This window comes from Eublepharis macularius, chromosome 11 (genome assembly GCF_028583425.1).
Source record: "Eublepharis macularius isolate TG4126 chromosome 11, MPM_Emac_v1.0, whole genome shotgun sequence".
Classification (NCBI taxonomy): Eukaryota; Metazoa; Chordata; class Lepidosauria; order Squamata; family Eublepharidae; genus Eublepharis; species Eublepharis macularius.
In genome coordinates this window covers 28,978,119-28,999,187 of record NC_072800.1, presented here as the reverse complement: position 1 = coordinate 28,999,187, position 21,069 = coordinate 28,978,119, and the positions used below count along the sequence as shown (strand labels likewise).

Sequence of the window (21,069 nt, the reverse complement as noted above, 5' to 3'; positions counted from 1 at the left end):
ATATATGAGGCACTCGGCAGGATAAGTTCCAAGATGCTGAGTCTGAATCTTCTGCCACAACCTTTTAACTATCGCCCAACTGAAGAGAGTTAAAACACACCAGTGCTCTCCTTCTCACCCTCACTGCAATTCCTAAGTGTTTCAGTGTATTCTCTGTTTCATAATGAAGTCTAAAAGAGTGGGCCAAAGGAGATGACTCATCCACGAAACCCTGTAGCTGCTCTGCTTCCATATACTTTATAAACCCCTCCCCAAGCATATTTGAAACAGGTCTATAATTAACCACAGCCTTATGAAGCCAAAGAAAGCTTCCTTAACAGAGAATGTATCACTGCCTTCTTTAATACCCTTGGGGAAGTACCCCAGATGAGGAGGTCATTTTTGGTAGAAGCTCCCAGACTACAAATGGCTGGTCTTCACAACCCCCAGGGCCCTGTCAACATCCATCAGGGAGATCAGACAGAAACCATCCAGAAAAGGAGCAGGTGAAGTTCCAAACACTTGTACTACCTGTACTATTTTCAAACTAGCATCCAAATAAGATCTGAGATTTTATCAGCAAGAGAATTGAGCAAAAGAGGCATAGCCAATCCTTCTCTTTTTGGTATTCCCCTTTAGATGTCAGCTGCTGAATTATCCTAAATAATTGAGCTGGTCATGGTTCTGCTGATGCATTAGTAGTGGAAAAGTAAAAAGGTTTTTTGCCACAATCTCTACCACCTCATAAGCTTTCAAATGAGGTCTCTAGCTCTGTCGTATTTGGCCTGATTCTTTCTCTGACCATTTTCTAACCATTGTCACTTTAAGTTCCCCAGCTCCACAATAAACCACAGGGCTGTGTTCCTTCCAAAAGGGAGATGGCACTGAGGAGCAATCCTGTCTGTTGCCTCAGCTAACCTGATACTCCCAGCAGTTACAATGGTATGAACAGAACTGTTGTTCTGAAGAGATTATGAGAGTCCAGACATCTTGAAATCCAACTGGGATCCATAAACCTCTGAGGGTGGACTCAGAGGTTCTGGCCAGCAACCTTGCGGTGCGGGGTACCCTCACAATCCATGCCTTCAATGTATAATTGTTAGACTATACAACATGATTAATAAGAACTAAACCTCTTAGAAGGCCACAAAAGCGTACATCCGGCATATGACATTTCTTATGCGTAGAGGCCATAACACCTTGGGACAGACCCATAGCAGCCATAAGTACAGAGCTGAACCTGAGAGAGCATCTATATGAATACTGCTTATACATTGTCTGGTACATAGCATCTTGCATATTACTGCTTCTTGTTAGATCAAGATGGGCAGCCGTGTTAGTATCTGAAGAAGTGAGCTGTGGCTCACGAAAGCTCATACCCTACCCACAAATTTTGTTAGTCTTTTAGGTGCTGCTGGACTCTTGCTCTTTTCTACTGCTTCTTGTTAGTGGCATACTAGATTTACAGTGCAATGCCAAAGAGAGCTATACCCCCTCCCTTCTAAGTCCACTGAAATCAGTGGGCTTAGAAGGGTATACCTCCTTTTAGGTTTGCACTGATAATCTGTAGGGAGGGATTAATGTGCATTAACTGACCATGCCTGAGTGGAAGATAGCATAAGTGGAAGGTATGACAGAGACAATTTCCTGGCATATGAAGACCTGTAAGAAGTATAGCTCAGTGTTTACAGTAACCATGATATTGTGTTGCCTAGAGGCTGTGCCAGATCTATGCTGATGTGAGCTCCTTGATGTAATTTTCCCTCCATATCTGATCCCTTTGCTGATCTTATCTGGGTTTTTCTTCATCTACAAATTGCACTCTTGCCTGTAAGCAATGTTTACTTCCTCTGGTTTTCAATATATGTCCCCTATCTGTGTATAGAATCTATTAAAGCATTTATTGCTATTGTCCCTTATTTGAACACCTGTGTTGTATACAGAATATGCCAGGCTGTAATCTCCTATCCAATACTGCAGCACCATTGGGAGGATAGTGGTTTTTAGATTTTTTTTTTTTAGTTTGCAAAGTATTGATCTCTCTTTCTATACTCCTGCTCTTATGTAAAGGTTATGTAGCACAACATGCGTGTACTTGCCTTCCTTGCCAAAAGATTAATTTCATTATTGAGTACATTGTAAACCACAGTCTTGAGCCAGGTGAGGCACTTGACTCCAGACCTGACCCCACTGTCCTTGCAGCACGTTGGGAATTGGGCAAAGGGCCCATTTGCAGCCTTGAAGATGTGCTGCAGCCCTTGCAGCTGCCCAATTCTGGGCTGCTGGCAAGGACCCCAGTCCTCCAGGAAGCACTAGAGGGGAGGACAAAAAGCCCATGGGACTTGTCGGTCTTGTAGAAGTGGAATTTGTGGCATCCCTTTATGTCCAGGCCAAGAACCAGCAGCTGACCTTCCCTCCAGGCAATTAGTATCGCCTCTGCGCAATCACTGCATAATGTACAGAAGTGGATAAACTGATTATTGCAAATTGCTGCTTCATTAGATCTGCCCGAATAATTGGCAGTGCTCCGAGAAGAAATTTCTGTTCTCCGTCCCCAAATTGCATATTCTCTAGTGAATTAGAAATTATTTTGCTTATGGGAATTGTGTTGCAGCTCATACTATCATGCTTGTTCAATCCGCTTTGAGTATATGGCATTGGAAGACTTTTTCATACTATATATTGATGTTCGCTTTAAAGGTGTTTATTCTGTCAAAATAGACACATTCCAATAAAAGCCAGCTTTTGATCGAGTGGCCAAGGATGTATGTTGTCAGGTAGGGGGGTCATTACTATGTTTCCTTACCTATAATTTTATTTGATTAGAAATGTCCTTTTTGCTCTACTTAAAGGGAATGCAGCATTTCTGGAGCAGTCAGTAATCATGGCTTTCGCTAATGTCAAGGGACTTTTGGATGGAATATCATAGCTACTACAATTTGTATTCCCTTTAACTCGGCTGTGCCCCCAGGTCTTAGCTGCTACTGATACTGTTTATGAAACCTTCATATTTGCAGCAGTACATTCTGCCCTCTGAATGACACTGCTCATTCTCCTGTTTCAAGAACCTTGGACTATGCTGCTACCTCATTCCCCTAGTTTTATCCAACGGGGTTGTATCAGAATAAAAAAATGTTTTGCTTCACAATAACTATTGCACACTATGTATTCTTGTTGTGATTTACACAGTTAGCTTGTGTAGTATCCAGCCGTATGGGAAAATTTGGACTCCGTGCATGTGCAAAAAGGCTTTTGTTTTCCAAATTTTTTTTTTGCGAAGATGGTGCAAACCAAAAGATAAACAAGTTTCGGCTACAATGAATTGGTCCTTGTATAATAGATACCCAGTAAATGTTTTACAAACTTTTACTACTCCGTTGTCCTTGTGTGAACTACCTACTCTGCACTTGCTGCAAACATTTAACATCGATATGCATTTATAAACTCAGTTAAGGATTGGACTCTCCCTTGACAATTTTTACAATGTTTCTTTTTTTCATTGAAATAAAGTGTAGGAAGAATGGTCTCTTTTCAATGAGTAGGCGTTGCAGAATGACTTTCACTGAGTTTAGTATTTGTACTCTGAAGGGTGGGAACTTTGTTTTTTTCTCATGGATCAGCTTCCCATAGACAATTTCAGGTAGGAAGCCATGTTGGTCTGTAGTAGAACAGCAGGATTTGAGTCCAGTGGCACCTTAGAGACCAGCAAAATTTTCAGGGGATAAGCTTTTGAGAGTCAAAGCTCCTTCTTCAGATAACAAATTTCCATAGACAAGTACTGTTCTGCAGTTGCATTTAGATGTTATGGGTGCGACATTAGGCCTTCGTAGTTGAAGCTGTTGTGAGATTGCACCCTAACTGTGTCACATATAAACTGACGGGCTCTTTTTTATTCTGAAGACTCGAGAAGAAGAAATGACAGGAAAAGTGAACGAGCTGCAGAAGCAGCTGGAGAAACTACAGGAAGAATATAAACAAAGATTGGCAGATGAAGAGAACTGGAATAGTGGAGAAGTAAGTTGGCAAACCTAATTTTACAGGTTTTCTAAAGATGCTTTCTTAGGATCCTATTGTGGCTTGAATTGAAATAATTTCAAGGATTTGACTTCTCAGATCTGAAGCACTTGCAGTTCTGTGTCAGGATCTGAACTGCTCATAATTCTGTTGGTTGGATATCAGCAATAAATCAAGTAATGATATCATATTCTTCAAGTGATACAACATTTAGGACAGCTCCGCACATTTAAAATATACGCTTACTTGCCAAAATAATGTGCATTTCCTGTCCCTGTCAGTTTCTTCACTTACGTTGCACTAGAAATGCAGTAAAAGGAAGGTGCAGTTCAGCATGTGGGAAGCACCTGTGATGGCAGTTGCTACTTTATCACTTCCAGCCATTGCAGCCATGGGCTCAGCCATTCTAAACTGTATTTGTGCATGTCCTGGAACTGCACCCAGGGACCAACTACTGCTGATTACAGATAACCTATAAAAATCGTGGTCAGCAGCTCTTAGTATTTGTAGAGAGTGAATGAATGACTTGATTGTGGGGCTCTTTTTTATTATTATGAGGACGATTTTCAGGCTTTCTCTTCATGTGCCTCAAAACTCAGACTCTACTTGCCTATCTCAGAGAAATTCCAGCGGATATTAGAAATGAAGGCAAGATGGTATCTTTTTCCATTCTGTAGTTCTGAATGCCTTGTGTGAAAAAGTACTTCTTTGGTACTTTGCCACCTATTTGAAATGTGACAAATAGTCCTTACCGTAAATTGATAATTGGATTTTATTTTGTCTTTGTGTTGCACAGGTTAGAGCACACTTTTGTATCAGTTTAACCAGGAGTAATTTCTTTAGCATTAAAAAGTGAAAAATCCCTGAGATAACCGAAATAAGACTTCAACACTGCAATCCCTCTGCATCCATTTATGTCTCATTAGTTAAAGAGGATAAAAATGCATATAACTGGAGCGTAGGATTTCAGCTTAAAGTGGCATCTTCCCTTGGTGCTTGTTCAGCCCACCTTCCCTTTCTTTTCATATAGCCTGTAAAAATAGCAGAGATAGTAAAAAAAAAATTTCAACCGCTTCTAACATAAACAAAAGAAAAATCACTGATTTATGAATATATTTAATATTAGTTTTGATGTCTTTCTTTTGACAGGTTTCTTTGTAAGACTTAGATATATTTTCCACTTAGAGGCTAAGGTATATTTTCAGCATAACAAAACTATTTCAGTAATGGATATTTATTATAAAGTGAGTTTATGTAATGGAAATTATGGATGATACATTACTTCGCAGTTAATTCTACATTATAAACTTTGGAACTATCAAATACTTTGCACATATGAAACAGGTAGGGAAGCTGGTGGAAAGGTAGAACAGGGAATTAATAGCAACTTGGATAAGTGCAAAACGGGCGTCCTGTTTTGTCAGTGGAAAAAGATTTTATTTAATGTTCATTTTCCTTTTATTCTAGGTAACAATAGCTGAACTTCAGGTAAGATTGACTTTTATGAAGATGTTATATTCCCCTCCGCTGCCACCATTTTCCTGTGATTTATACATTAGTGATCAAAAGTAAGAAGACAGCAAGCGATTCCAAGTGTATATTCTCCTATATGTGCTGTGCTGAAATCTGTTTGTGTTTTCAGACCCAGCTAGCCCAGAAGACAACTCTCATCAGTGATTCAAAATTGAAAGAGCAAGAATTCAGAGAACAGGTAAAGAACTGCTTTGAATAAGAAGGATTTTTCAGTTTTAAGTGTCATGTACACTAAAGAACCATATTCTAGTTGCAAAATTATTTTAAAAGGCTTTCTAAATATTCTGTGCTTCCCTATCTCTCATTTTCAGGCTATTATAGAAGTAAAGTAAAACAGCAAAACCATGTTCACAAATTTTAAATCTATTTCAAACGTACTTGAATGTCTTGACTACCTATTATATAACCCTGGGATCTGCAGTGAAGGAATTAAGGAAAGAGAAATTTTCAGCACCTTTTCAATACCATAATTGTGAGGGGAAGTTTTGTTGGGGAAGCATGACAACTAAACTGATTTCAAACTAGTTTAAATTTCTAATACTATTTCCTGTTTCCACTCTGTATGGGGTGATCCAGGACCCAGTGTGTGCTGTACTGTCTGTATTTAGCTGTTCTGCCCACATGGTTTCCCATTCATGCCAGCAGATAGAGAAACTCAGTTTTTATGTGCATTTGCAGCTTCCCTTTCATTGAAATAGTGAAACGTGTAAGAAGTGTTTTTCATTTGGCACAGCAGAGCTCCTTCAACTTTGAAGGCTCCTAAGAGGAAGGAAGGTGTAGGATCGGTGTGGGGCGGGGGAGATATATATTACCTGAATCTTGAATTAGACATCTGGAATCTGAATAGAAATAAATACAATATCTCCTTCTTTGCTAGTATTAACCAACATGTCTAACCTACACAAGTGCATTTTGAAATGGTAACTTTAGCAAGACCAGATGCAAACTGTTTAGCAGCCATAAGCGTTTACATTTTAGAAGGGTTGGTAGGTTTATGTTTTTCTGTAATGTTTCATTCATTAAACATTAGTGTTAAAGCATATTCCAAAGTTATCTCAGTTGTCATTTTTTCCTCATCATCAGTCACTTTATTTTTAGATTCATACATTACAAGACCGATTGAAAAATTATGAGAAGAGCATGTATGTCACGACGACAGTTGGAACGCCTTACGGAGGTGAGGAATGTTTGTCTTGGCATTGAGGCACAGAGTAAAGTATAAGAAAACACTTGCAAATGCAACTCTAGCTGCAAGCCTAGGCCCACTCTTGGGCAGGGGTCTGATAGAGCTCAGTAGGAGTTATTTCTGAGTAAACATGCATGTCATTGGGCTTTATATATGTGTATTTGGGGCAAGAGATCTATTTTATAGCCTCAGAAGTAATCTACAAAGCAGAATTAAAATAAGTAATCTTTTGTGATAGTTGGTAGTTTATCACCAATGTAAGGTCATGTTAACATTTAATGACGGCGGGCATTTCATCATCATTCCCAGTTTTGTTCTGTACTGGTCTTTTGTGTTGGGTGGAACTCTTAATCGGCAGGTGCCCTTGGGTTATGTAAGGGATGGATTTTCTTTAACGTCTTCCTCAAAAGCTTTGCTCTTGTCAGGTTAATACCTTCATGCTGTGCTGCAGCTCTTTAGGTTAATTCTGGTATTGTTTTCCTCTGTGAAGGAATACATGCTTGAAACGTGGCACAGAACTATGAAACAAGATAATCTGTAAATATAAGATTCCGCTGCTATCCAGTCTTGCTCATAGATTGTTCCACATGTAATTCCTGTACACACATTCCTTCAGAAAGGAGAATTATTTTTGTTTGGAATACTTAATGAAATGTATTTTTTAAAATTCAGTTGAAACTTTTAGAATGTAATTTTTTAACTGAAAAAAACACATTTTCATAGCATCAGTAGATGCTAGTAGAACAGTGAGCTGCAAACTAGAGATATCAGTTAGTTCGGGCCTAAACTCTTAAAGGGACATTTAACTATAAGAATTATCTAAGGGGAAGTCAGCAGTGCAAAAAAAGAAGTTAATCCTCAGCTCTTGTAGAATGAGAAGAATCCATAGTCCTTTTTGAGACTTTTCTTGATGCAGCCATGTGCCAGTATAAATTCCTGTTCTGCCCACCTCACAGTCTGTACACTCACCTGAATACTGACATGGCCATTCTTGAATAATAAATAAAAACGTAGTTGATGTTTTCAATTATTTTCACTCTAAATGTTTTTTTAAAAAAATAATTTTTATTGGATGAGGCAATTTACAATAATTGATTAATACATTAAACTTATCCAAATTAACCCTTCTGCTTAGATATATACCCCACCCCCTCCCCTCCCCCTTTTCTTTGTTGACTTCCAACAACTCTCGAACCCCCCGTTTATTCATAGCTATTATTATTACACTATATTGCTATCATTTTTACCATGGTAAAGATCTTGATATGTTTTTCTTTCATTAAAGTCTTTTTATATAAAGTTTAAAATCCCTCCAGAGTCCACATTGTCCTTTAACATCGCATTTCTTTTCCAAATATTTCTTAAGTTTCTTCCAATCCTCCCAAAAAGTTTCTGGATCTTGCTCATTCAAATTTCTAGTTATTTTATCCATTTCGGCCATGTACAACAGCTTCCTTGTCCATTCTTCCACATTCGGTATTTCTTCATTTTAGTTATTTTCACTCCAAATGTTAACATGTTGCAACACTTATTTTTTCATCTGCAACACAGTTTATGGCTTCTCACTTAATTTTGACTTTTTTTCTTCTTTAGTCTAATTTTGTATACCTTGGAAGCAAATCTAAGTTATGAAAAGTCTGTCATCTATGTACATGAGCATAATAAGGACACTTGGAGGCCCATGGTGATATGAAAATCATGGTGCTTCTCTAACCTGTAGCTACCATTTGATGCCCATTTAATCGAAGTTTTAGAGACACCCAGTGTTGTTTTAAGAGGAATCTTTTTAAACACATCTCTCTGCAATCTCTGGTAATGACAGCAAGATTTGACTGAAAATCTATTTGAAATTACATTTAAAACAACCTCAGACTGGGAGGAGGAATATTTGCAGTTGTATCCAGAAACACACCAGAAAATGGGCAAACTCTGCATGGGACTGCATTCCGTTCCCTTCCCTTCCCATGGTTTAGTTTTAACAGTCCTCATAACAGTCCTCTGATTCATGGAGCAGGGATACAAGCTGCATATGTGTGTTTGTGCATCTGTTTACCTTTCTGAGAAAAGGTTATAATATACTTTGGTATAAATGAGCAGCTTTTGCTAGATTTTTAAATGGTGTTTATTACATGCGCATAGATAGCAAAATAAGCATATTCAAGAATGTAGATAACCTCTGTTGGAAAGCCTGTCTAGTATGGATATGAAGAAGCAATCTTTTAAATAACCATTTGATACACTAAATTGAAAATTATTGAAGTTTTCTACCTTCCTCATAATAGTCTTGACTCTTGAAGGGTTTATGCAATTTAGTACATTTGCCATTGTTCTGGAGCTTTTGGATCAGTTAGAGAATTTTAGGTGGCAAAGGGGGGAACGAGAGTGGGAATCCATAAACCTCTGAAGGGGATTGAGGGTCCTGTTCTACTATTAAAGTTCAATATACAGAAACATTCCCTACAAAAATAACATAATTGTGATCACTGATTTACACTGCAATCATAAGAACACTCTCATGGGAATAAGCCCCATTAAAATAAACGTGGAATAGGGTTCTGGGTAGCTGTATATCTAAGTACCACTTCTATTTAAAATTTGGTCAGCTGGAATAGGTGTGCAGACTGCTGTGTGAGATGCTGTTTTTTGTTTGTGCAGATGGGAATCTCTGCCATGCCGATGTTTCTCTCTTTGGTGAGCCTACAGAGTTTGAATACTTGAGGAAAGTGCTCTTCGAATATATGATGGGCCGTGAGACAAAGGTATCTCTCATGTTCAGGGCACATAGCTATCGTGTTAAGAGCTATACTGGGTATGGAGCAGCTGTGTTGGATGACCCAAAGAAGCAGTCCTGCTGCAAAGTGGGGCGCTCCATGGATGCCTTTATCAAGATCCCAGAGCAGGACTGCCACCACAGTGAACAGAGCCCATCTGGCAGTGATGTTCTTTTATTGATCTGCCATAGTTTATATGCTGCTATATAGTAACACTTCTATAGAAGTTTACAGTAATGAAAACAAAAAATATCATAAAAGTTTTTAACTGTTTTCAAAACAGGCTAATTGCCAAATGTAATGTAATGAAATTAGTTTTCTGAACCACATACCAGCTTCCTTCCTCCTCTCCTGTCACTCCCCTACAACTCGATCTCCATACAGCAGTCTTCCATTACTGTCTCTCACAGTGGGTCCAGAGCTGTTTTCTTCTCTCCTCCAATCCTTCCATTGAGTTTCTAGAGCGCCTTCCCTACAGATTCTAGTTTTTATATGCTCTGGCTTCTTAGTTTTTTGGTCTCTCTGGATTTCTTATAAACAATCACAGCTCTAAACCCTCCAAACCTTCAATTATTATATCCTCGGCAAGTCTCAACCTATAGTGAGAGATTACGTGAATTTAGTGCTGCCTTTCTCTGTTCAGACCAGGGATCTGGGAGGAATAATGGAGCTGCTTTGTACATTGCAGTATTGCTCAGACTGGGCAGGGAAGAGGTGTGTATTCCCATTTGGAATTGTACCTCTTCTAGAGCTCTTTTGGGCATCTGTCCACTTAATTGTTTTTATTCTTTGGCATTGACAGAGACCATAGCCTGTTCATCAACAGTCTAGCTAAGGCCTAGTTCCAACACACAGCAAATGTGATCGGAAAAGTGTTTCTAGGCTGTACCATTTCAGATTCAAGGGAGAGCTCATATGCCTGAATGCTCCTCCATACAAAAACTGCCCCTAGATATTAGGGTTTTAACTTAGTGTTTTCCCTGACATTTTTGTGCAAGGAGCCTTTCCCTGATGTGAGGGGGATTTAAAAAAAATACAAAGGAGCCGTGCAAGCTCTCAATTGCAGTCTGAATAGCCAGAAATAGATTTACCAGTTCATCTGCTGTTTGAGACACCCCGGCCTTCCACTGTTTTCACTTCTCTACATGCTGAGGAGAGCGCAAGTATTCACTTTGGGGGGTGGGCAACACTTGAGCAAGCCACTTACCTGACAGCCATTTCCACTCACCCCTCTGAGCAGAAGAGAGCTTAATGAAAACAGTTTCTTGAAGGGCTGGTTGTTCAGAATGTCTTGGGCTGGGAGGGCTCAGTAGTTCTAGAATGAACGCTGACAGACAATGGTTCAAGTCTTACAGTGCAATCCTAAGAAGAGTGACTCTGGTCTAAGCCCATTGGAGTAACTCTGCTTAGGATTGCACGGTTAGTATGTGATTTGTTTTTTGTAACTGCTTTGCCCCCTTAAAAAAAAATAAGTTGAACATGCAAGGCAATATGCCAGAAACACTTTTCCAAACAGCAGTAACATTTCTGTAAATATGAATGCTAAAAACCTATTTTGGTGACGGCTGGCTGTTATGCTCCATAGTATGGCATTTTGCCATGCTATTGCTAGACAAATACCATAATTAAATCCTTTTTGTTACACTTCTCACTTACAGCATCTCTGCTATGCTGGGAATTGATGTAGCAGTTACACATCAAAAGGGATTTGATTGCTACAGATATACAGCACATTGAAATACATGCTGCCATGATTTTTTCAGTTATAACAACATGAATTTGGCTATCACAGTAGCTCCTTGGGTGTGCTTGTCTCTTCCTGAGCCATCTTTTTGTTGCTCTTACTTGATTTTGCTAGAGCAAGAGATGCTGCACATCACTCATGGGTCTTCCCTTTTCCTATCTCTCTACTTCTTTCTTGCTTATTCAGAGGTTCTCTGGTGTGTATTTCTGGGTGAAACACTGTAAGGTTGTCTCTACAAATATCAGTGACTGACATAGTTAAGTTTTTATGGGAGCAATCGTAGGCAGGACTTCTTTGAAGTAAGTCCCATATTATTCAATGGGGATTACTCCCAGGGAAGTGCCCTAAGGATTGCAGCCTATGTAAGTTCATGTTTGTTATATTCATTGTTCTTTAGACAATGGCAAAGGTTATAACCACAGTGCTGAAATTCCCTGCCGACCAGGCACAGAAGATCTTAGAACGAGAAGACGCACGGACACTGGTAAGAAAGAACCGCTGCAGTTTCTTAGTAGATTGCAGTCTTTGGGCTTTGGGCATCTTCTTCCCTCAAGAACTGTTCTGTAAAATTAGATTGAGGAGTTAGCAGCAATTTTTTTTCATAAATCTGCCTTGCTGACCCAACACTGGTCAGGGACAGTATGTACAAATCTCAGATTGGTGTAGTGTCGGATTTTATAAATTGTACTAGCCAAGGAAATCCCAAGCCATATCCTCAGGTGAGTGAAAGCTAAAGGGGTACTTTTGTGCACTAGCCTGTTTTGACAGGTTTAATCAAGCAAACTCAGTTCAGTAAATCTCTCTTTTGCCAGTCCTGATTAACAGTACAATCATCCATATTAGCAGTTAAATTGCTATATTGGGCACTGTGGAATTGGAAAGGGCTGCTTATAAACTGTGGAAATGAAAAAATTGAATAAAACATAAATCTAAATTCAGCAAGATAATGGATGCCTGTGCAAGTAATGATAAGCAAACATCAGAGTTTATCAGGCTGTTACTTGTAGAGTATATGTCTCTAGCAAGATGTCCATAGGCACATATGCTTTAGATCATTACTGTACACTGTGTGTCCCTTTCATCCTTTCTCTTATAGTTTTTCTTACAATTTAAACAGTAGTTGAAAATAATAGGAAACATGGCCGGTATTAATAAACCTTGGTCATTCTCAGCCAACATTTTCAAATTACTCTCCAGATTGTTGAAAATCAGCATTATTTTTTTTTATTTTGGAGCAGTATAGTAGAGGAGACCTGGGGTTTAAATTCCGCTGCAGTGCTTTCTAATGTTTGAATGCCTCAGCTTTACTGGGGGGAAATAAGTAGTGAAATTTAGAAATACTGCATGCAAATTCAGCTGAAAAATGAAACTTCACTATTCCTGTTTGGCTGATTTGCTGAAAAAGGTGACCTGCTTTAATGCATACTAATCCTTCCGGCGTGCTTTTCTGTCATGTGGGCTACCAATATTAAACCCAATAAGGCTGCATGCAAATGTTAAAGAAGTTAAGAGGAACAGCAATACTGGACTCAGTATTTTATGTTGCTTTTGTTAAAAATGAAGCTGAATGTGTTCTGCCCTGTTTTTGATTCTAGCATCTTTAGTTAGGAAAGACCCTGAGGCTTAGGGTAGGGCATTCTTGGCTAAAAAGTCATCAGGTAGAGCAGGTTCATGGGTTGGGCATCTCTCTGTTTGGAGAGCCAGTGTGGTGTAGTGGTTAGCATGTCAGACTAGGATCTGGGAGAACCAGGTTCGAATCCCTGCTCCACTGTGGAAGCTTGCAGGGTGACTTTGGGCCAGTCAGATTCTCTCGGCCCAACCTTCCTCACGGGATTGTTATGAGGATAAAATGGAGGAGAGGGGAATGATGTAAGTTGCTTTGAGTCCCCTTTTGGGGAGAAAGGTAGGGGTATAAATGAAGTAAATAAATTTGTCTAAGCTACTAGGGTGGGGTGAGGCTGAGAGCCAAACTACAAGTGACGCCTTACCCAGGTTGGACACTAGTCGGCTTCCCTCAAGTTTTGATGGGAAATGTAGGCGCCCTGGTTTTACAGCTTGGCTCTCCATTACAGCTGCAAGATCAGGATGCCTACATTTCCCATCAAAACTTGAGGGAAGCCGACTAGTGTCCAACCTGGGTAAGGCGTCACTTGTAGTTTGGCTCTGAGATTGCTGATGATCCTTGTTTAACCCCAGCAGCATGTCAGGTCTGTACAAAGTGAAAGAACCATGGTTATTTGTAGGTCTTAAATGCCCCCTGCCCCCAAAACCACAGCCATGATAATATGCAAATTCACGCTTGCTTTTATTAACACAGTAACCCAACAAGCTGTTCTCTTCCTGGCTTTGTAGTTCACCTCACCTCGCAGTGGTATCTTCTGACTAAACCATCAATCAGTCCTTTAGATAGCATGTGGGTGAGTGTTGTCTTACGTACTATGTTTGTTTTCTCCCTCCTTTTTCCTTTGCTGAAATAATAATTGGTCCCTTGTACTAACAAGCATGCCGAACATACACCTTTATCGCATTTGAAAGGCTAACTTTGTAATGAGCATTCCTTAAGCTCTTTGTTTCATGACCTTGTGAGAATCTGAGCCTTTGAAAAAGCAGGTCAATGGCTGCACAGATCTGAGACACCATTTAAAAAAAATTAAAACAAATTGCACTGATTTTGGCTGTCATAATTTTGATAATTCTTACCTGCTTGATAAATCACCAAGACAGTTGTGTTAACTGCAATACTTAAAGTGTGATACCTTTTTTCAAAAAGACTTCTTTAAAAAATAGTTTATTATCCCTGGCCTAACAAATGTTAGCTATGGGTGAACTTTTAAATGCAACTACCATATTGTTTGTTTCCATTCACTTGTGAATTAAACTTACTATATCTGAGATATGACTGGATCCCTGAGAGTTTATACTCCTTTTTGCCTTGGAAATAACTTTGAAAATGCGCAGGAAGACGTCTACAAAAAGCTCCAGTATGACAGAAGCGGCGTTTTTGTGTTCTGCGTTGTTATTCCATTCCTTTTCCCCTGGCACGTGTCTTGTCCTCATCCCTATGTATATCTCTGTCCGTCTGACTGGCAAAGTTTATTCTGCCGTGGTGCTTTCTTCGCAGAGAATCCTGTCCCCTTCGGAACGGAAGTAGTAGATTTTTTAGAATAAATCCTGCAAACTGAGCAAGGGTATGCAAAACCTAATTTTTGAAAAACCAGCTTACGTAATTTAACATGTAGCGAGCAAGTGTGGTGAAGTCGTTAGCACGTCAGAGCTGGGAAACCTGGATTCAAATCACTCTCTCAGCCTAATGCTTCCTCACAGGGTTGTTGTGAGAATGAAATGGAGAGGGGAGACCCAACTACACTGTCCTGAGTTGGGCTTAGAATGGGCTTAGACTGGAGTAACTCAATAGGTTTGTACAGTAATGTACAGAATACAGAGCTAAGAAACTTTCGTTTCCTTCTGCTTTGGTTTGCCTTCTGCTAAGGAAAGCCAGTTTGGTGTAGTGGTTAAGAGCACGAGACTCTAATCTGGAGAACTGGGTTTGATTCCCTTCTTTTCCACTTGAAGCCAGCTGGGTGACCTTGGGTCAGTCACAGCTCTCTCAGAGCTCTCTCAGCCCCACCCACCTCACAGGGTGTTTGTTGTTGTAGAATAATAACAACATACTTTGTAAACCACTCTGAGTGGGTATTTTGTCCTGAAGTGTGGTATCGAAATCAAATGTTGTTGTTATTAAGGAACTTTGGTTTCCTTCTGCCTAGTTCAAATGTCTTTGTTTGTAGATTTGCACTAGCAAAACACACGTGTGCAGCTGCTAGTATTTGTTTCTATTGTAGCCAGCCTGCTTGAGCATTTGTGCATCAAATGGTTGCTGTTGTTTTTTCTCCTGCAGGAAATGAAATATATAGAATTGGATATAGAGAATGTCAATGCAGAGTTACAATATGTGTATTGGAAATGGAATTTGGCAGATTATCGCATTATTCTTGCTTTGGCAATTTCATGATGCCATTTGCAAAACTATGAGTTGCTATCATCTTCTCTTGAGCTTATGCAACCAATGTATCTCATACTCAAACGGCCCCATCTATGGGTATTTCACTCCACCTATCTATGGGTGGAGTGAACAGACAAGACAGATCTTTCTACAAATCTGAGAATATCCCCAAGTCTACAAAAAAATTGAAATCTTTAAAAAAAAACTCAAAATGATAGAAGCAGCATCTTTACCTTTAAGAAAGGAGATCTCAGTGGCTACTGTGGGTGACCTGGCAACCACAGTATTGCCAGCCTTCAAACCTTGGTTTCTGTCAGTAAAAGGCATTAAGGAGGACTGTTTCTAGGGCTGGTTTAACCTCCCACTCTACCCCTGTTCCTCTCCCCCCTGACCTGGAGGGAGCACTCATCAGGGCCAGGGCCAGCAGCAACCACCAGGCAACACAATACTTGTGATTTGCATGACTCACCTAGGCTCAGCAGTGCTTACTGGGTGACTTAACTCTATGTAACTCACCTGGACCCAGTGGCAGCCACCACACAAGCTGTGCAACTTGGCTGGGCCCATTGGTGGCCACCACACAACTCAACTTGATGACTTTGTCCAGGGAGAGGCTGCCAGGGGTAGAGGAAGAAGGAAAGCTCAGAGCCAGATTGGAACTGTGAGTCGGGTGCCATACTAGGATCTGGGAGACCCAGATTTGAATGCCTGCTCTGCTGTGGGAGCTATTTGGGTGACTTTGAGCCAATCCCAGACTGTCAGTCTAGTCTACCTCACAGGGTTGTCGTGAGTATAAAATGGAGGAGAGGAGAATAATGAAGCAAATAAATAATAAATCAAGCTGAAAACTGGTGGAGGGGCAGATACAAGGTAGGTTGGTGGGTAGGAAGGAGAGAAGGAAACAGAGAAAGGATATGGGGGCTGCCAAGAGGATAGAAAGAAGGCAGAGTGTGGGGAAAGGGATACAAGAGGAAATAAAGTGACACACACACACCCCCGCGCAAGATCTTTGGGGTTCCCTGCTTGTAATATTCATAATGTCTGAGATGCAAGGGAGCTAAAGTGGCTTCTTACGGAAAGCATATTCCACACCATTAAGCAAAAAATGATTGGCAGCAAAAAGAATTGTCTTTTGCAGCTGTGACTTCCTGGAGATCTGTGCTGTTCAGCTGTTCTTTAAAAACAACCTGTACATAAATAAATCTGTACATTATTTTTACAGCTCCTGCCTAAATGATCATGTTCTTTTTGCTCACCACAAAACTTGTCTCACAGCAGTGAATCCAAAGCCTTTGTACCTGCTACCCAAACTATACCTTATAACTGAGGGTAAAGAGTCCAGTAGCACCTTTAAGACAAACCAACTTTATTGTAGCATAAGCTTTCAAGAACCACAGCTCTCTTTGTCAGATGCATGGAGGGTATGAAGAAACTGGCCAGAGATACATAGGTGGTGAGGGAAGGGGTGGGGAGAGGGTGCAGAGAGTGAGGGACGTGTAAATGTAAATCAGTTGCAAAAGTCATGAAAGAGGTGGAGTACGCAATCCAGCTTGGGTGTGATCCCTTCCCTCCATTGCTGAATATGAATGGAATGCCTGAAGGCAGTTACTTCTGGTAATGAGATAACCATACAGAGTCCCTATTCAATCCAAGTCTGACTGAGACAAATTTACATATGAATTCCAATTCAGCAGCTTCCTGTTGGATTTTGTTTTTGAAACGTTTCTGTTGAACTATGGTGACCTTTAAGTCCTTGATGGAATGTCCTGGTAGACTGAAGTGTTCTCCTACTGGTTTCGGGATATTGCCATTTTTTATATCAGATTTGTGTCCATTTATTCTTTTGTGCAGGTGGCATTGTTGGCACGTGAGGGCATATATCATGTTGGAGGATGAACAGTTCTAAGAGCCAGAGATTGTTTAGTTGATGCCATTGGGTCCTGTAATCGTATTTTCTGTGTAGCTATGTGGGCAGAGTTGGCATCTGGGTCTGTTGCAGGGTCTGGTTCCTGTGTTGGTGACTCTGTTAGCCGGTTCATGGTTGTTAGTGAGAAGTCGTTTCAGGTTGGGGGGTTGTCTGTAGGCAAGAAGAGGTCTTCCACCCAGGGCTTGTGAGAGAGCGAGGCATCATTTTCCAGGATGAGCTGTAGATCGCTGATGATATGTTGGATGGGTTTGAGCTGGGAACTATAGGCAACAACTAGTGGTGTTCTGATGATCGTTCTTTTTCGTTTGTCCTGGAGCAAGCTGTTTCTGGGTACTAGTGTGGCCCTGTTGATTTGTTTCCTCTCCTCATTCAGTGGGTACTGTAGCCCCAAAAACTGAGGGGAATGTTATATTGTAAAAAAGCCCAATTCCTCCAAATCTTAAGAGTCATTTGATTTACAGGAACTTGTCATAGCAGCAAAAACACATTAAAAAATCATTTTTAAAGCAATTATTTTAAATAGTTGATGTTCTAATAAGTGGTGGGTTGGGTACCCTTTTTGCTAAATGGCCTTCTAAAATGCAGATTTGTTACTACTGTTGCACTTGGTTCTACTCAGCTGAGTAGGCCTCATTACTGCAGGTTCTTTTCAGATTGTAGTGAGGACAAGACCAACCATAGACACAGCAAGTTAGATTTACAAATCAAGCTGGTTTATTAAGCACAGAAACACACTACACTAGCAATAGCAGGTAATGAAGCAAAAGTATACAAAACACGTCATATTTAGGGGTGTGCACCTCAAAAATATTTGGGTTTCCCACTTCGGGTTTATCTGAAGCGGGAAAAACATTCGGAAATACCCATAACCTGATTCGGGTATTTGAATCGCTTCGGAATGCTTTGTAAAGATTTGGAGCATTCCAAAGTGATTCAGGAGGCTGGGCTTTCTCCCAGCACCCCCACCCACCCCCACCACTCACCCCCCCACCCATAAGGGGTATGATACAGCTTAGTAGTTTGCATTGGATTATATATCATTCAATCACAACAGCTGCCTTTGGTCAGAAGAGTGACTAGTTATTAGTAAAGCAACGATGAATGGCATCTATAATGTTTTCAAAATGGCATAAAAATCTGCAATTTTAAAAAAATCTTTCTGAAAGTACTTTTTCCAAAGTACCTCCTGCATTCCAATTGATTGCTTTATTGTCAGTGGAAGAAGAAAAAATAGGTGTAGGGTAACAGGAGAACCCCTGAATTTAAAGTCCGAGATCCCCCATCCAAGACTCCAGACAGAACTTGGCTCATCATGAATTAAAAGCTCAGAGGCTACAGCTGAAAAAAAAGATTCCCATTTGTAAAGAGGCCTACGTGTCATAAATGTATGATTTGAGGATAAAAAAGGACAAAACCAGTTACTGAAAGACCCTTTGGTATCTGGAAGCAAGAGAAGAACTCTGTGGTTAAACTGGTCAAGTCTCTTAAGGAATGTTGAATATATTTTTCTTTACCCTTGATTAGTTTACTTTCACTTACCTTTTATTTTCTGTCTCTCCACCCCTGCATCTCCAGTCCTGGCTACGACCATCGCCTTGAAGAACTTGCAACAAATGAACTTTGTGGTGGACAATACTACTTTCTATTAGCACCTTGGAGAATGGACTAGAGAAGAACTATGATTCTGGGCCTCATATAGGAAAAAAAAAGAACAGCGATGACTCTGGGTCCTGAAATTAATTAATCAGTTGCCTTGGGGAAAGAATGTTAATCGGTTTTCTGTTCTGTGTTAGACTTTTTATTAAAGAAAGAAGGAGAAGACACTACTTTTTGAAATGCTTTGCCTCATTGCAATATCACAGTGCCAATTTCATGAAGGGCAAAGTGTCTAATGACTTAATGGTTAGAAGGTCCTATTTATTTTACTGGGTTGGAGGAGGAGTGTTTGTTTGAAATAATCGTGCAATACACTTTGGGTGATAGCAGGCCTTGGATTATTGTTCCTATAAAACAACTGTAGACTCTATTTTTCACCAATAGAACTATTAGTTGAAGGCGATCCCTTTAAACTTTTGCTTCCAGCAAATCCACATTGCGGTACCTCAACTGTTTATTCCTAGCTTTTGTACTTATATTATATTTACACTGCTGTAAATTGTAAATAGTACTCCCTAACTGTATCATAATCTGGTCTCTGACTGTTGGCAGTGCTAATCTTGCAGAGCTGGGAGAAAATAAAATTCTATTTACTGTATAACACTGCAGCCTGAAGCCTTAATTAATTGTGGGAGTTATTGACTGAGTAAACACTTTGATCTGTGGAAGATGGTACATGAATTGCCCCGTGATATGATTCTTAAACATACATCGCAAGAAGCGGGTGGTGGCGGTTGTAGATTGAAATATTAATAATCTTCTTGCCCCTGTGAGTAGCAGAGAAAGCATTATGAAAAAGCATGCCTATTGCAGTTTATAGCACTCACCCAAGTGCTAAGCGCAGCTTGGGTCCACGAACGGAGGTGTCAGAACTGCAGGGCTGTGGAGGAATTCAGTGTTCTGGAAGCATGGCTTGGAGCCCCCCCCCCCAAACACACATCCCTCCCGATGCATGGGAGACTGAAGTTTGAGGACAAATGCACCCCACTGGTCTTGCTTGTCTCCCCCCTCCCAGCTTTATGGGCATGGCAATTATACTTGCTGTTCAGAGTAGTTAGTTGAATCATTTTTCAGTCATGTCAATAGGATGGGCTCTCATGCAAACCCTCAAATAGAGATGTAGATCTCAATGTTTGATACAAATCACAATTCCCTGCAACTTGTGCCAATGTATACTGTATTGCTCTGATCTATTCTGTACTTCAAAGCTACAAAGGAACAGTGAGGTGCTTCTAGGTTATAGACTTCCTTCCTTTACAACCTGCTCAGGATACATATCCAGCCATGTCTTTGGAAGATTCCTTTCAGTAGCAATCGAGTCTGCGTTAAGGGAATATGCTGACCCTAATCACCAAGTATCCGTCTCCTCTTGCCTAATCAATCACCCATCCCTTGTTTTCTCGCTGCATGTGACCCCAACTTCTATTCTGAGCCAGAATTAGTCCATACTGCCCAATCCAAATGATATGTACTAATTAATATGTACCAAGTGTCCATATTAATTAGTTTCATTTACATCTTGTATAGGTGCCTTATAATATAAAGATAGCTTCCCATCGGGTGCTGGGGGGGTGGGCCTAATTTCTTTTTAGCATTTTTTCTCATGGCTCGCACTTCGTTCCACTAGTATCTTTAGTGCACCCTTTTTGCACTTTTAATATGCCCCTAATGTGCGCTGTGCATTTTGTGCCCGGAGATCAGGCACCTTTCTCAGTTAGTAAGTGCAAATAAATGTGGTCCCTTTGAGGGCAGGGAGGAGTTCATTTGGAAGTCCCATCATTCCTCAGGGCAGGTCATATATTTTATTATCACATCCACACCTACACATACTCTAGTATATTTAGGAGCAGGGCTTTTTTTCAGCAGGAACGCGGGGGAACGGAGTTCCGGAACCTCTTGATAATGGTCACATGGCTGGTGGCCCCGCCCCCTGATCTCCAGACAGAGGGGAGTTTAGATTGACTTTAGATTGGAGCGGCGCGGAAGTCAATCTAAAGTCAATCTAAACTCCCCTCTGTCTGGAGATCAGGGGGCGGGGCCACCAGCCATGTGACCATTTTCTACGAGAGCAACCTACTGAGTTCCACCACTTCTTTTCCCAGAAAAAATGCCCTGTTTAGGAGTATCTCAAATATGATATGGAATAGCACAAGAAACTATAGTTGGAGGGAAAACATGGAGACCTAAAGAGGGTTATTATTAAAATAGTTGCTTTTATTTACTATCAAAATCTTGATCTTTAATGGACCCCTTTAT

General features: G+C 40.4%; 1 protein-coding gene across 4 annotated transcripts in view; it reads left to right on the top strand.

Annotated features, from left to right (window-relative positions):
- The window catches only part of GOLGA4 (golgin A4), a 64,846-nt gene extending 45,438 nt beyond the window's left edge, over positions 1-19,408 (top strand). For 3 of the 4 annotated variants that reach the window (XM_054991875.1, XM_054991879.1, XM_054991878.1), the window contains 8 exons: positions 3,880-3,993; positions 5,461-5,481; positions 5,636-5,704; positions 6,625-6,703; positions 9,368-9,471; positions 11,625-11,711; positions 13,580-13,644; positions 18,733-19,408. In XM_054991875.1, the coding sequence (XP_054847850.1) occupies positions 3,880-3,993; positions 5,461-5,481; positions 5,636-5,704; positions 6,625-6,703; positions 9,368-9,471; positions 11,625-11,711; positions 13,580-13,609 (504 nt within the window). In that variant the 3' untranslated portion in view covers positions 13,610-13,644; positions 18,733-19,408. The remainder of the gene's footprint in view (positions 1-3,879; positions 3,994-5,460; positions 5,482-5,635; positions 5,705-6,624; positions 6,704-9,367; positions 9,472-11,624; positions 11,712-13,579; positions 13,645-18,732) is intronic. The other variant, XM_054991877.1, reaches the window with a different exon arrangement.
- Positions 19,409-21,069: the final 1,661 nt, after the last annotated feature.